Here is a 14,661-nt window from a genome sequence, read left to right on the forward strand (position 1 = left end):
GTTATCCATACATTGTGAAACAGGCCCTTAATAACGCAAATTGTAATGCGACGGACGTCGTGGTGAAACAAACCCCGGACTTTGCTTAGAGTATTGAATAATGTTTAAATAAATCTAATGCAATATATTGTTTGAGTTAATTGACTTGAAGTGAAGTAAATATAGACGTTAGTTAGAGAGCTTAAACAAGCTACACAGTTAATTAAAACATTTGCACCGGACTTGAGATTGAAAAAAATAATTAATGAGATAAATACGTGCAGAATATTAAATAGAATACAAAAATGTTTCCGTTAAAGTCAACCTTGAATAATTTATGTTAATTTAAATCATACACTAAGGTACAATGGGGAAATTTTATCAACGATAAATAACAAAAAAGGGTATATAATATATTTATAAAAAAAAATCTTAATAATATAACTCTAAAATGAAACCCCAATACCGACTATGTAATACTTCCTTTATAACTTTTTTAATAAGTATTGTTTAATGAAATTTATAAATTCTATTATTCAGTTAATATATAATTAATAAGGTTCCAATTTTATTTTTTTGCGTTTTTTATTAAATTTTAAAAATAATAGTTAAGTTATTATACTATATTTGTTGCTTAGAGCCTATACGTACACGAATACTGACATCGCATTTTGATTTACAAAAAAAACAAAGGAACGACCACAGACGTCAAAGATACAAAAAACCCAGCGTAATATATTTTTGACTTAGGGTCTGTTTCACAATGTCCAGATAAGATCCAAATAAGCTATTTATTACTTATTGGTAGTATAAACACTATTGTTGCGTTTCACGACTGTCAGATAGCGCAATACGTCATGAAATGCAATGTATCTTATTTGGAACTTTTATCTTTCGAATAATTTATGTGTTGCATAGCTATTTGGCACTTTATCCAAACATTCTGAAACAGGCCCTTAATCTGTAAAATTATTATTATGTGTACATACATAACTGTAGCTTAGATTAAGATTTTATTAGTTTATTAATTTGTATATTTTATCTAATGTTAAAAAAATATGACATTACAAAAACTTATTTTTATAAATAAATGTAAGGTATGTATCCCCTTTTATTTAATTTATATATTCATAATTACTAATTAATTAGGGACAGCTAATTAAATAATATGAAGTAATTTGGATACAAACTTTTTACATGAATTAAATATTATACAACTTTGTTTAAATTTAATAGTATTTATAATTTGTAATAAAACATATAACATACGGACTATCCCGACTTCGCGCGGCGCGTGTTATTTTATTTAATATTGTGGCAATATATTATATGGCCTTTGTTGCTAATTAATTATGATTATTAAGTTTAAAGATAAAGAAAAAAATAATCATTTAGTAAGTATTTGTGTAAATTTGCTAGATATATTTGCTGCATATTATTACAAAAATCATTACATTACATAATATCTATATTACAATATCTATATTGTAACAGAAATCGTAGCATCGCGTATGAAAAGCCTAATTGATTATCAGAAAATCAGGGTAGGCTTTAATTGAGTTGTAAAATTAGTAATTTACGGATTAACTTCGACTCGGAGCGCATTTCCAGATAATATATCGATTAAGTAACATTTAAGAAGTTTTCATACAAGCATTCGCTCGTGGTTTCATCCGTAGGTTTTTCTGTATAATATTCATGTAAAATGAAATGAGTGTAGTACAGTTTATTTTTATTGTTATAATAATACTAATCGGGTAAAGTTTACAATTCAGTACCTCGATTTTGAGGTCAGAGGGGAGGGGAGAGGGGGGGGGGAGGGAGGGTGGAGGGTCTACTTATCACCCCCAACCAATTTCAAGAACCAGAAACAGTTATTTCAATAAAAAATTAAAAAAAAACCAAAACATATATACCTAACATTAACCGGACCCATCGTCCTCAAAGTCATCCACATAAGCCGGTCGTTTACCAAGCATAGTTCACCAAGTTTCAAAAAAATGCAAATAAAATAACGCACATTCACAAAAAAACAAAAGAAATGTAAAAAGTAGCGGATTTTTAACGGCTAATCCGTACTGTAACACTAACACACTCTTCTGGCAAAATCCAAATTCGAAATGGCCGATTGTGTTTAAAAAATGAATAGGGATGTAAAAAATATCGATTTTTTAAAAAGTTATATACTAACTTAACCTAACTGAACCAGATAATAATTCGTTTTTTGAACAGTTATTTAAATTAAATATTAATATACTAACTTAACCTAATTGTACTAGATAATAATTGGTTTTTTGAACAGTTATTTAAATTAAATATTAATATACCAACCTAACCTAACCGAACTATATAACAATTCGGCTTTTGAACGGCTCCGGCGCGAAGGAAGAGCAGCCCCCACCCGCTACGTACCAAAGGACAGGCATGAAAGCCGTTCAAAAGCCAACAGATAAGACTAGACCACGTGGAAAGTGGGGTGCTCTGATTTTTGAATATAAAATTTAGAAAATAAAGTAAACACTTTATTGTAGTAAAAATTAGCTTTATAAGCTGTAGGAATAAAAAATTATTTCTTTATTATCATCGATTTTTAGTAAGAATTAGCTTTATTGTAGTAGGAATAAAAAAAAAACAATTCTTTATTATCATCGATTTTTCATACTAAAAACAATCGATTAATTTTATGCAAAATGTCACATCTCTAGTAAATCTCTAGTAACCAATAGAAAAGTATTAATTGGATAACCAATAGAAAAGTTCGAAAGTTAAAATGGCGGATTGTTTACAAATTTGTACTGTTGCACAAAACATCAAAAAGTGTTTTTAAATATTTAATTAGTGTAAATTACAACTCAGATACCATAAATGACTCCAAATGTCACGGAAGTGTTCAAATCAAGGCCCCCGAGACCCTATCTAGGGGTCTGAATAAGCAAATTCAAGGTAAATAGAAAAGTTTACAATGGCGGATTGTTTACAAATTTCTAATAATGCACAAAATTTCGTAAATTTTTTTAAATATTTAATTTATTTAAAACTACAACTTAAGCAGCAAAAATTACTCCAAATCTCACGGAGGTTTTCGAATCAAGGTCCCCCGAGACTCTTACACACTCAGTTTAATCACAATCAAGGTATTGAATATAAGATCCAACCCTACTAATCGTCATACATACTATTATTGTAATAATAATAGTAACTTACACACTTCATAGATAATATAGTTCCAACAGACAACATCCAAAGAAATAAAAAATTTAGAATTTGGCACGTATCATTATCTGACATGGAACGATGTGTTTCTCCTTTAGAACCTACCTTTAATATTACTCAATATATGATCTTTACAAGAAAAAAATCTAGTTGGTTCATTATTAAAATTATGATTTGATAAAATGTAAATAATCAATAAATTGTAATTAATAGTTATATTGTTTACCTTTAAAATATTTGAAACACAATTGAGACAAAAACTTGAGACACAATTCGATTTCAACATTGGCTAATATTATTTATAGGCAGTTGTATGTGTTTACGCTAAATAATTGAGTCCGGGTAAATCAAAACATATTTATTTTTATCCATGTAAAGGAGAAATATTATTTCAAAGTGCGTAGAGCTCTATAGTGTCCAAACAACTTCATGGAAAAGCCATTTGCTCAGAACCCGCACAAACGCTTTCAGTGAATTATTAAAAAAAAATTCGTTACATTTAGTTACGTATATAAATAATATTGTATTAAAATTTGAGTAGGAACCTTGGCTGATAAATTATTAACATTTCACTAAATCACAGTCTTCAGGGCGCTAATAAAGGCATACAATATTAATGGTTTATGTACGAATAGTTTGTGTACAGGGCTGGCACTATCGAACTTTGTAAGGATTACGATTTAAATAGGTATAGGGGATTAGCAGGGTTGGCCTTGTGACTTCAGCTTGATACTCTCTACCCAGAGGTTGTAAGTTCGAACCCCTGCTGTATACCAATATACTTTCTGGCCCGCACTGGTACGGTTAAGGAAAATATCGTGTGGAAACCAGCCCGTCTTAAAACACTCACACTCACACTCTCTCTCTCGATCTTTCTCATTTGCTTGACTCTTACTCCATGGCTATTCGCTTGATGCTACGTTCGCCCTTTCTCACTCTTTCTCAATCAGTCTCAATTGCTCTCTCCCTTTACTTTGACAAAAACGCTGCACATCTTCGTGACGCTAATATTATTATTATTGTGTTTCATCCGTAAAAATGACTTCTCTTACTCTCATGCGCCTAAAGAAGTTTCACTACAATTAATTGTAGATGACTTCAACAAACAAAAGAACTAACACATAAATGAAACAAAAATTTCTAAAGTCGATCAGTGTTGATTTATACAAAGTAAACAGCTCCACTTGAACAAACTAACCCCAGCTTAAACTATCTTAAATCCCTACTTCAAGTTTGAATATTCAAAAATTCATCTTAAAATCCAATGTAAATGAAGTAAGGCTAAGTTGCGAAGTTTTAAGTTTTTATAGATTAAACTCTAAAAGTTGTCGACTGTCATTACCCAGTGCCGCTTGTAAAAACTCGATTAGCGACTCCTAACTTCATTTCATTTTGATTGTGAATAGATCGACATCTATAAAGCTGGCGATCTGTACAAAATACTAGCTAATTGTGATGATAATATAAACTAAACACCAAAGCATACACGGAAATATAAAATGCACTTTCTATTGAAAAATTTATCACGTGCAATAAATGGTTATTTAAAATTAGAACTCGTGCTCTTGAATATTTGTTTTGATATTCATGTTCTGTTTCTCAATAAATATTTGTTTCATTGACAGGCTTTTGAGAGTGGCACACGTTTGAACATTTTTGGTGTTATCCACAACTATATTATATTACAACTGTTTACATTAAAATCAAAATATAAATTAATAAAAACAGCAAATTATCAAATATCTGTAGATGTTAATTCTTTATAATTAATAAAACAAGGTGATATAATTATAACAATTTTATATAAGCAGAATTAATATTGTTTATTATTTGATTATGCTATAGACCAGTATACAACCTTCTGTGCTTAACATGCCGTCGCCTTTTTTGGTCTAAGGCATCCTCACGATTTTTCATTCACTGTATGAGCGAGTGTTGCGCAGATAAAGAGATAGAAATTCCATTGGTTCACGTACGGAAATTGAACCTACGACCTCAGGGACGAGAGTCTCAAGGAGAAACCAACACTGCTCTTTTTGTAATTGCTCATATTTTCTAATATTTAGAGGTAAATACATTTAATTACTAAATAATCTACCGTGAAACACTGCGTTTGATCAAAGCAGCTATTAATTGTCCGATTTTAAAATTTCAATCAGAATTACGACAAGACTTTTAATATCGCATAGATATAACAATTCTCATTGAATTAATTAGAACAATAATTATTAAGGTATGTAAAGTATATATAAGGTGCCATACGCTGAGGCGATGAGAACTTCAAGAAGCTAATCATGGTTGGTAACACAGAAGGTACAAGATCATGTGGCCGTTTATCAACCAGATGGACCGTCCAAGAACAAGACTCACCGTCCTTAAAACTATAAGTATATATTACAGTAGTAATAAGAGATGCTAGACAGAAACCGGTGGAAATGGTCCAGATGTTTTCTTGCTGTCCACGCACAGACATGCGCTACCGGCTGAGGCGATAATGTAAAGTATAAACCAGAGGTCCTGGATTCGATATTTCGCAAAACGTTTGAACAAAAAATATTGTATAAAATTTAATCAGATAAATATTGTGCTTATTTATTTGGTAACAGTCTAATCCAGTCTCGGCCAGGTGTAAAATTGTGCAAAAACCATAGTTTTGGGTCGCCAAATCGATTAATTGTTCGGAATAACTTGTAACATGACGTATTAATTATTACAAAATATAATTAAATTTCAAACTAAATATTCATTATTATCGCAAAACCAATTATTACGTTAATGAACACATTGCGCGTCTAAAGGCGCGAAAGTAGGCAATTTATCAATACGCCGGTGACTGATCTCAGTAATAAAGTAAATATTAGCAATATCAGAAACTGACGCAACGAGGTGGATTAGGTCGACATAGAAGCGATTAGGGTTGCCACACATTAAATTTTATTAATCTGTTTACTAGAGTAAGGTAGTTGACGAAAGGAACCAACCAATTCCTGTGTCTATTTCACTGACTTCCGGGTTATAGAAATAGGTTATCATGATTACGATTGATATAAATGTATGTTATTTCATTTTACTTTTTTGTTTGTATTTAGGGGGAAAGAGAAGAATGTAATTATGGGGAAAATTCACATTACTTGTAAATAGAAAAGCTTAAAACGACTTCTGCGCGTCTGACAATGGCAAATTAATTTGCTGAATATAATATATTAATGAAGGTTTATACGTCTTGTACGTCTATTTATAGGGTCACCATTTTTCTCTAAGAAAACAAATATATGTATTTACGTATTAAAATACATGTAATTTGTAACTCGAACTTTTTCTGTATTATATATTTAACAAAATTGTACCACCGTACAAAATATAATGAAAAATATCATAGATACCTATCTAAATATATAGCAATTAGCAAATATTGTCTATTTCTTATTATGAAGACGAACTTCAACACTTTCTTTTATAAGTCGACAGCCCTGCGCGCGATTTATGTCCTCAAGTCGAAACGATGAAATAAAAACTTTTTTACTTAAACCCTGGAATTAGCTCGGAAACTTCACGTTCTGACGTAACCTATTCACTTTATTTCAAACTCGGGAAGATTGATGAATTTCGCTTATAATCCAATTTAGTTTGTACAATTTTCGTGCATATTGAATAAAGTTGGCGTATGACTTACGAGACGTAATGACTGACTAATGTTTGGCAATGAACTATATTCGACTTTGATTTATCTGTAGCATTAGCACGAACTGTACTCTGTATGTCAGTTTTTGACAGTTCAAGCGCCACGATTTTCCATACAACTTCTATAGTTTATCTATATATATCTATATATTACATATATATATATATATATATATCTATATTATATATATATATATCTATGTTTTATAAAATTTGTCTATGCTTGGCGTAGAGGCCCTGTAAATACCTTGAGAATTATATTCGAACTAGGTTCGAGATGTTCAACTCGTTCTGTGGTACTAATTTCTTAACTACCAGTTTTGGTCGATAGAAATATGTACGTTTGCTTTTCTTACGAGATTATTTATTGGCGTACGAACATGTTTTAATTGTTATTAGTTCTGATTGGCAGTAGATTAGTACGTACAAATACTGCCTCTATAAATACTGGTATAAAATGTACCATATTATGTACATTAAATAGGTTACAATATTACATGACTACATAGTTCAAGCAACCACAGTGAGCTTAACTGGTGCGGCTGTATGTTCGCAATACAGATAGCTACCAGACCTACATGTTTGGTTGAATAGATCGAGATATTGAATATTAATGTTCTGATTTCTGGCATTACGTGCACGTTGTGTGTTATATACTAAAATTTGTGCGTACTTTAATACGTCTACGTAATTGCTTAGTATTTAGAGCTAGCTTAGTATTGCTATAATAACTGTGATTTAGTAGAAACTTTGTATTGACAAAAGTCTGAATATAATCTGTGCTTATCCGTTTGCGTCAGACTATCCGGAACCGGATTTCAAAACCCCTCTCACATTTCACAACCGGATGATTTGACATATCAATGATCCACATACGGAGACGTTATTCGTGAACCTTAAAGATTTTCAATATTTATTTCAGAAACAAGAACGATAATTGAAAAAATCTTATCTGTTGTTTCTTGATTTATGAAGAAAGCCAAAACGGCATGCTACGGTCGAATAACACGAACGCCACAGAATACACCTAGTAAAGATTTAAACTAACTGACTATTATATATATATAAAATTCTTGTGTCACGGGGTTAGTAACCGAACTCCTCCGAAACGGCTCGACCGATTCTCATGAAATTTTGTGTGCGTATTGGTTAGGTCTGAGAATTGAACAACATCTATTTTTCATCCCCCTATATGTTAAGGGTGGTCCACCCCTAAATTTTTTTATTTATTTTTTAGACAAAACTTTCGTTTTTTTTACGATACACCATACAAAAATACATGCAACCCTAAATTTTCACCCCTCTACAATCATCCCTTATGTTTCTTTTGTTAATTATAAACTTTAATTTTTTGGCACAAAAACATGGCAAAACAACGTTTGCCGGGTCAGCTAGTATTCTATATAATTATTACTGACATACCGGCAGGAACAATTTGGAAGACACAAGGCTTATGCTGCGTGCCCACGGTGTTTGTAGCTCTGCATAGTAACGCGCCGTAGTCCCTTTCGCTGGCCGCTCGATATCGTAACTCGCTTGCGGTACCACCAGTAGCAACTAGAAATACAATTGAAATAAATCAGTGACGCTACAACCTCTTTTAGGTCCTGGCCTCAGATTTCTGAATCTATTTCTTGATCATTTTTAAATCTAATAAGCAAGTAGGTGTTCAGCCTCTAGTGACTGACACAACGTCGTCGACTTTTTGGGTCTAAGATATGTCGGTTTCCTCACGATGTTTTCCTTCACCGTTCGAGCAAATGTTAAATGCGCACATAGAAAGAAAGTCCATTAGTGCACATCCCGGGATCGAACCTACGACCTCAGGTATGAGAGTCGCACGCTGAAGCCACTATGCCAACACTGCTCAAGAATTACAATAATAAACATTTATTTATTTTCATTATAGACCATAGAAGCCGCATCTATAATCAATTAATAGTTTTTATATTCTATAGCTAAATACTCATTGTGCATTGGTTCCCAAAGAAATTGCTCAGAAGGAATTGTCGTAAATGTAACTTACGTATAAAATAATATTTAATCGGGAGAAATTCTCACCATATCTAGCAGGAGAGACTTGAAAGCTTTCCCCACTGTTATTGAACTGCCAGTAAAATGCCACATCGGCCGGGTCAGCGCTGACTGTACACCTCACACGGAGAGACTCGTCAAGTCTTGCTCCAATTACTACTGGTGTGGGCTGAGCACAAGTTGGCGCATCTAAAAAACAAATAAGTGCCACATAAAATGTATGTAGTTCTTAAAAAATAGGCGTTTGTAGATACAGAGAGTAATAATCAAAAGTTGAAAGCAACTACAATTTCGCGGGAAATACATATCTGCGGCCACACATAACTTATGACACATGTTTGGTAAATGGTATAAAATTACAGAAGACAGTATAAATTCCACGCCATTTACTAAAATCGCCAGTATAGTACTACGTTAAAAATAGGTTTGACGATTGACATCCGTAATTCAAATATAACTTTTATTAGGGTGGTTAATGACTAGCGTTTTTTACGTGCGCTCGTCATTGGAAGCGCATGTAGGCACGTAAAGGCGCACCTTTTGGCACACGGGCTACACTAAGGACCGTTGCCGCGCTTCTAAGCCTGTATTTGACCGGTATTCCGTCCTGCAACCATCGATGACACCCAGCATCTATTTCATCTTATCAGTCCACGGCGAGTAAGTTACGTAAATTGCAATGTTTCTTCGTCAGAATCCATGTTGATACACGACCACCAACGGTTCGATCGACCACCATATGCCAGTTTGTTCGCTTTCGGTTTTTGAAAACCCCGTATACGCGCAAAAAATACGCTAGTCTTTAACCGCCCTTCAAGAAAAAAAAACAAAATAGTCGGCAAGTGTGAGGAAAATGAGCAATTTAAAACACTTAGATGCAGAATAGAATGTTAAACGAAGTACTTTGCAAATAAGCAAGCTGAGTTCGGTCACTCGTTGCATTTGCATCACAATCACGAGTTTGCGGTTTCTCTGCAGACGTCTTAAGGACCAGAGTTTATAAATTTAAACTATTTCTTCATTTAAATATTGTTTTAAAAAGTGTAAAACATCCAAGCAATGTTTCTCAAAGCTTTTTTCCGACTAATCGAAAATTATTAGTTTTTACATTTACAACTGTGTATGTTTTTACAACTGTGTAATGCCAATAACTTGAAATTATAAGGTACTGCGATAAAGGTATATTAAAATCATCTTGGTTGTACCACGGGGAACACAAGAAGGTGGAAAAGAAAATAAATAATTACATATAACATACATAAGATGTTGTTTAAGATTATTACTGACTGTATAAAGATTTGAATCGTTAGTAAAAATTGCCTAAGACATTGCATTGATCTGTGATTGTTGAAAAAGTGTCGATTATAAATCAAAGCCAGAGGAACGTCAACACGGTTATATTTTTTAAGGGAACGTTTTTATACAATAGTTTTTATATACTTACATTGCACTCTCAAGTACACAGACTGACTGGTGGTTTCCCCAATTTGATTGGCTGCCCTGCATGAATATAAACCAACGTCTTGTCTCGTCACACGCTGGAGTACCAACGATTTGGTACTGATGAAGACCCCCGAAGACATGTTCTGGCTGACTGGTTCATCCTATTATTGTTCAAAGAAGAACTTTATTTCTCATTACAAAACAGAAATATTTAATTTACATGAGAAAGTTAATATTAATATGTATATATTATATACGAGCGAGATACACGTCGCCATTAGCCGTAACAATTTTAGTCAGCTATGTTCATTCTAACATGCATCTTTAATGCCTTTTTGAATTTGTCAAACACTCCAATATTGCGAATTTGAGATGGATGCAAAAGGAAAGGATGCAAAACATCTTATTGATATTATTGAAATATCAATAAGATGTTTTGTTATATTTTTAAATACTCCATTTACTCCAAATAAATTAGCTCATTACTCCAGGCTTTATTTACGTTTACAACATAAACGAAACAACTTTCGCGGGAAAGAAATGTAAGTTTCATCAGCGCTTTCATCATAGTTAAAAATAAATTAATAATTATAATATTTAATAAGGTTTGGTAGACATTAACACATATAAGACTTTTTATAAGTTCTCATTGAATTATTATTTTTATTGCATAGAAACAGCTCGTACCAATAACTGTTTATACCCAGATTATACAAAATGCGTAGAAAGAATGTACGGAGTATATCGGAGATATATTAAAATATATATGTAGTAAAATAAAATTGTACTAATTAATCACAAGTTGTGGAAAGTAGCTCACCAGCCACTTTTAATATTTTTAAAATGTTCTCTTAACAACTCTTCATTCGAGCTACCCTGTTATAATTTTACGAAATACGACTTTATTTTTATGAATTTTAAACTGTATGATGGGCTCTTAAAGAATATTCAGTTTTTAGTGATTTCGTAAATTGATAAAATAGTTGCGTTCGTTTTTATTTTACTTAGTTTTCTCAATTGTACGTGACTTTAAATTGCAGGTCAAAATTACAATAAACGAGATTTAAAGTAATGATAAAACAAAATTTAAGAATAATTTAATTATAGGCTCTATTTCAAATATATTTTTTAAAAATGATAACCTCCAGCTATTATATTATTATTATTATTATTATTATATTATTATATATTATTATTAGCTATAGCTACTGGTACTGAATGAGTTTTGACTTAAAAAGTCTTAAATTTTTATATCAGATTTTTTACGGTTTGTGTCAGTCGTCAGACACACGCTTCGTTTTTTTTAGGTATAAGTCATATTTCCCCTAGAGGTTTTCTTTCATCGTACAATAGAGTGTTAAATGAAACACACACGCAAATTAAAAGGATGTGGTGGCGTAAGCTGTGCTTCGAACGCAAAACTACTTCAGTTCAATCTAAAATCACAATCAGTTCTTATCTAAACTTTAACTTCAAGTTATTTTCATAGTGTGCTAAAGAACGAGCACGGGTGTTAAAAAGCAAAAACTAAGATATTATTTTTTTTAGATAGTGAAAAGCACTGTCGTTCTAATTGACGTAAGCACATATTCTCAAAGAGGCCATATGAGTAATACCAGTGCCTAGTTTCTTTACGAAAAAGAAAATTTTATAATAAATGTTTAACTCACTCACGTTATGATACCATGAGATGCGGTGCTCTTTAGGATTGGACTTTATGTTGCACTCAAAGTATACGTCGTCGCCTTCCTTTATATCATTCGGGTTGAGGGTGCTGCCCAGGGACATAGTTACGACCGGCCTGTCTGTAGAATTTAAACCTTATATCACACTCATAAAGCGTAATATCCCTTGTGATAAAAACTGCACGAACCCAGTGCAATTTCCCAAAAGTTCTCGAATTGAGTTGTATGAAATCGAGGTGTTTATTTCATATCCGTGTGTTAAGATTTCGTTAACGTTCAGAGTAATTTGAGCCTTATTTCGGTGATACTGAGTACAATTTTGAATGAAGAAAACGTCTAGTTTTGATAAGAAAATCGAGGATATTTAGATAAAAGTCGGAAAATTAGTTTTTCTATCTGAGAGATCTCACGTAGTCGAATTGTTGTTTTGCTACATTACGCTTATTTTATGTTGATTCGTTTTATTTATATTTCGAACGGACTTTTGCAATTTAATGTCAACAAACGTGAAGTAACCCTACATCGATACCAACCCCTGGGAATTAAATACAGATTCTACAGCTGTGATACTTTCTTGACATTTAACACCTTTTGTCTGCAGTCACCGTGACCACGCACGCTACAAAGAACGCGAAACGTTGGATAAATTTAAAATTATGTTTAAATAATTATAAGTTTACAATAATACATAACTTAAATCCGTTAAAAAAGTGTTTTTCTTTAAATGTGTAAGAGTTATGTTAATAAAATACAATACTATGGTCAACAAACGTTTTGGTTTTTTATACGAAGAATTAACTAATATTTTCTATAAGAGGCCTTCGACATTTGCGAACTATTGTTTTTGTTAATGCAAATTTCTATAATATAAACTGATAACCTGAAACAATTGATTACATGAAACCAATGAAAATAGCATCTGTAGAATTATTTAAATTCATAATTATTACGTATTTAATAAATGTATCAAATTTGATCTATTGTGTAAAATTAAATCTATTGTGAAAATAATATTATGTAGACATCAACAAATTTTGTTTATAAATTATAGAGTGTTAAATTATTATATTACAAAAAATAGAGTGTCCATGGGCCACTTAACATCAGGTGAGCCTCCTGCCCGTTTGCCCCCTGTTCTATAAAAAAAAATATTGTATCGAACAGCCAACAGTCACTATTATTCCAATGTAATACTTACAAACAACACTCATTTTAAATGAGTCCTCCAAAGCGACTCTCAGTATCGGATTATCAGCTCGACACCTTATCGTTGTACCATCGTCTTCTGGTTGCGGTAACATGCTGAGTTTACTAACAGTTGACGTGTCGTTGATATACTCATTGTGCTGTTGAATGTAATTACAAGCTTATGTATTTTAATATGGAATTAGAACTATAATAAATGTTAAAAATAAAATTGGCGCGTTCTATGGTCTGTTGTTTGATTATACTTTATAGTTACATAATTCCTTTTGATGACTTTGTTAAACTGTTTGTTCCTATTGTAATCTCTGTTATATTAAAACAATAAAACTTTTTTAACAAATAAATTATTATTCAATCCAATAGCGTTATTTGCGTTATATTTGGTGTGCCTAAACAATAACGGATGTTATAAATAAAATAAATGCTATTTGTAACCGATTTTGCATTCGATAAAATGCTGTCATGTTGGTGTCTGAATGGGTTTCATTGATGGCCGGAAATGTTGTCTGCCTATTTAATTCTATCAATTTAATCTAAAAACAATTATCAGAAATGCTATGAATAAATGAAGCTGCCTTATTTTTTATTCAAAATTATTCAAAGCACTTTGTATTTTAATAATATCTTAAAACTAAGTCAAACATATAATTGATTGACTGAATTTTAACTTGCTATATAATATTGTAGAGTTAAGACTTACTTAGAAGATTACTAAGACGTTTAAAGCAAAAGTTATATTCAAATCACATGTTTGTAAACATTTAACGTACCTTTCCTCTCGTATATTTCCTGTTCTCTCGATACCATGTGATCTGGGCTGGTGGTCTACTGCCATGTGTGATGCAGACCAGTGTAACTTCAGAATCCGCCGATAGCTGGCCAGGCTTCTCTATTATTGATACTGATGTTGGTCGCACTAGGATAAGTGAACGATTACCTAAGTTCTTATGCTGTGTTCGTCGAATTTCAGAAATTAAGCAACGGTATCAAGGATCAATCAATAGTCGTATAGAGTGCAGAATTGATTTTGTTCTAAACTAAAACTTTTAATTGTATGAAAGTTTCAAAGTTTATATTCTACTCGTTCCAAGTTGAATAGGAAACTTAAAAATTCACCATTACTAAAACCATCAATCTTAAATGATATTATTTAACACTGATAATTAAAGAAATTTGAAACTATTAGAGCATATGGTTACCTCGTAACGATTATCTAGTTGATTAAGGATCTGGGACTAATGCTATACAGTCTAGTTCTAATTAATTTACGATATTTATTTTAAAATAAGTGTTGTTCGCAATAGTCAGTTTGCGGAGCGGGTTCATAGTATCGGTGTCGCACACTCGGATCCGTGCGTGCACCCCGTTTTTTTTTGAACCATTGCCATCGCTAGCTCTCGGATCCGAATATTCAGCATCC

General features: G+C 32.2%; 1 protein-coding gene across 5 annotated transcripts in view; it reads right to left on the reverse strand.

Annotated features, from left to right (window-relative positions):
* Positions 1-14,661, reverse strand: part of LOC110997345 (B-cell receptor CD22) — a 98,885-nt gene that overhangs the window by 11,727 nt on the left and 72,497 nt on the right. For all 5 annotated transcript variants that reach the window (XR_006750629.1, XM_022265464.2, XM_022265466.2 and 2 more), the window contains exons 7-12: positions 14,012-14,157; positions 13,234-13,381; positions 12,025-12,155; positions 10,352-10,511; positions 8,935-9,096; positions 8,296-8,430 (exon numbers count right to left, since the gene is read on the reverse strand). Coding sequence is in view for 4 of the 5 variants with exons in the window: in XM_022265464.2 (XP_022121156.1) it covers positions 8,296-8,430; positions 8,935-9,096; positions 10,352-10,511; positions 12,025-12,155; positions 13,234-13,381; positions 14,012-14,157 (882 nt within the window). In the remaining variant the exon portion in view is untranslated. The remainder of the gene's footprint in view (positions 1-8,295; positions 8,431-8,934; positions 9,097-10,351; positions 10,512-12,024; positions 12,156-13,233; positions 13,382-14,011; positions 14,158-14,661) is intronic.

The sequence above is a fragment of the Pieris rapae genome, chromosome 14, assembly GCF_905147795.1.
Source record: "Pieris rapae chromosome 14, ilPieRapa1.1, whole genome shotgun sequence".
NCBI classification, from domain to species: domain Eukaryota; kingdom Metazoa; phylum Arthropoda; class Insecta; order Lepidoptera; family Pieridae; genus Pieris; species Pieris rapae.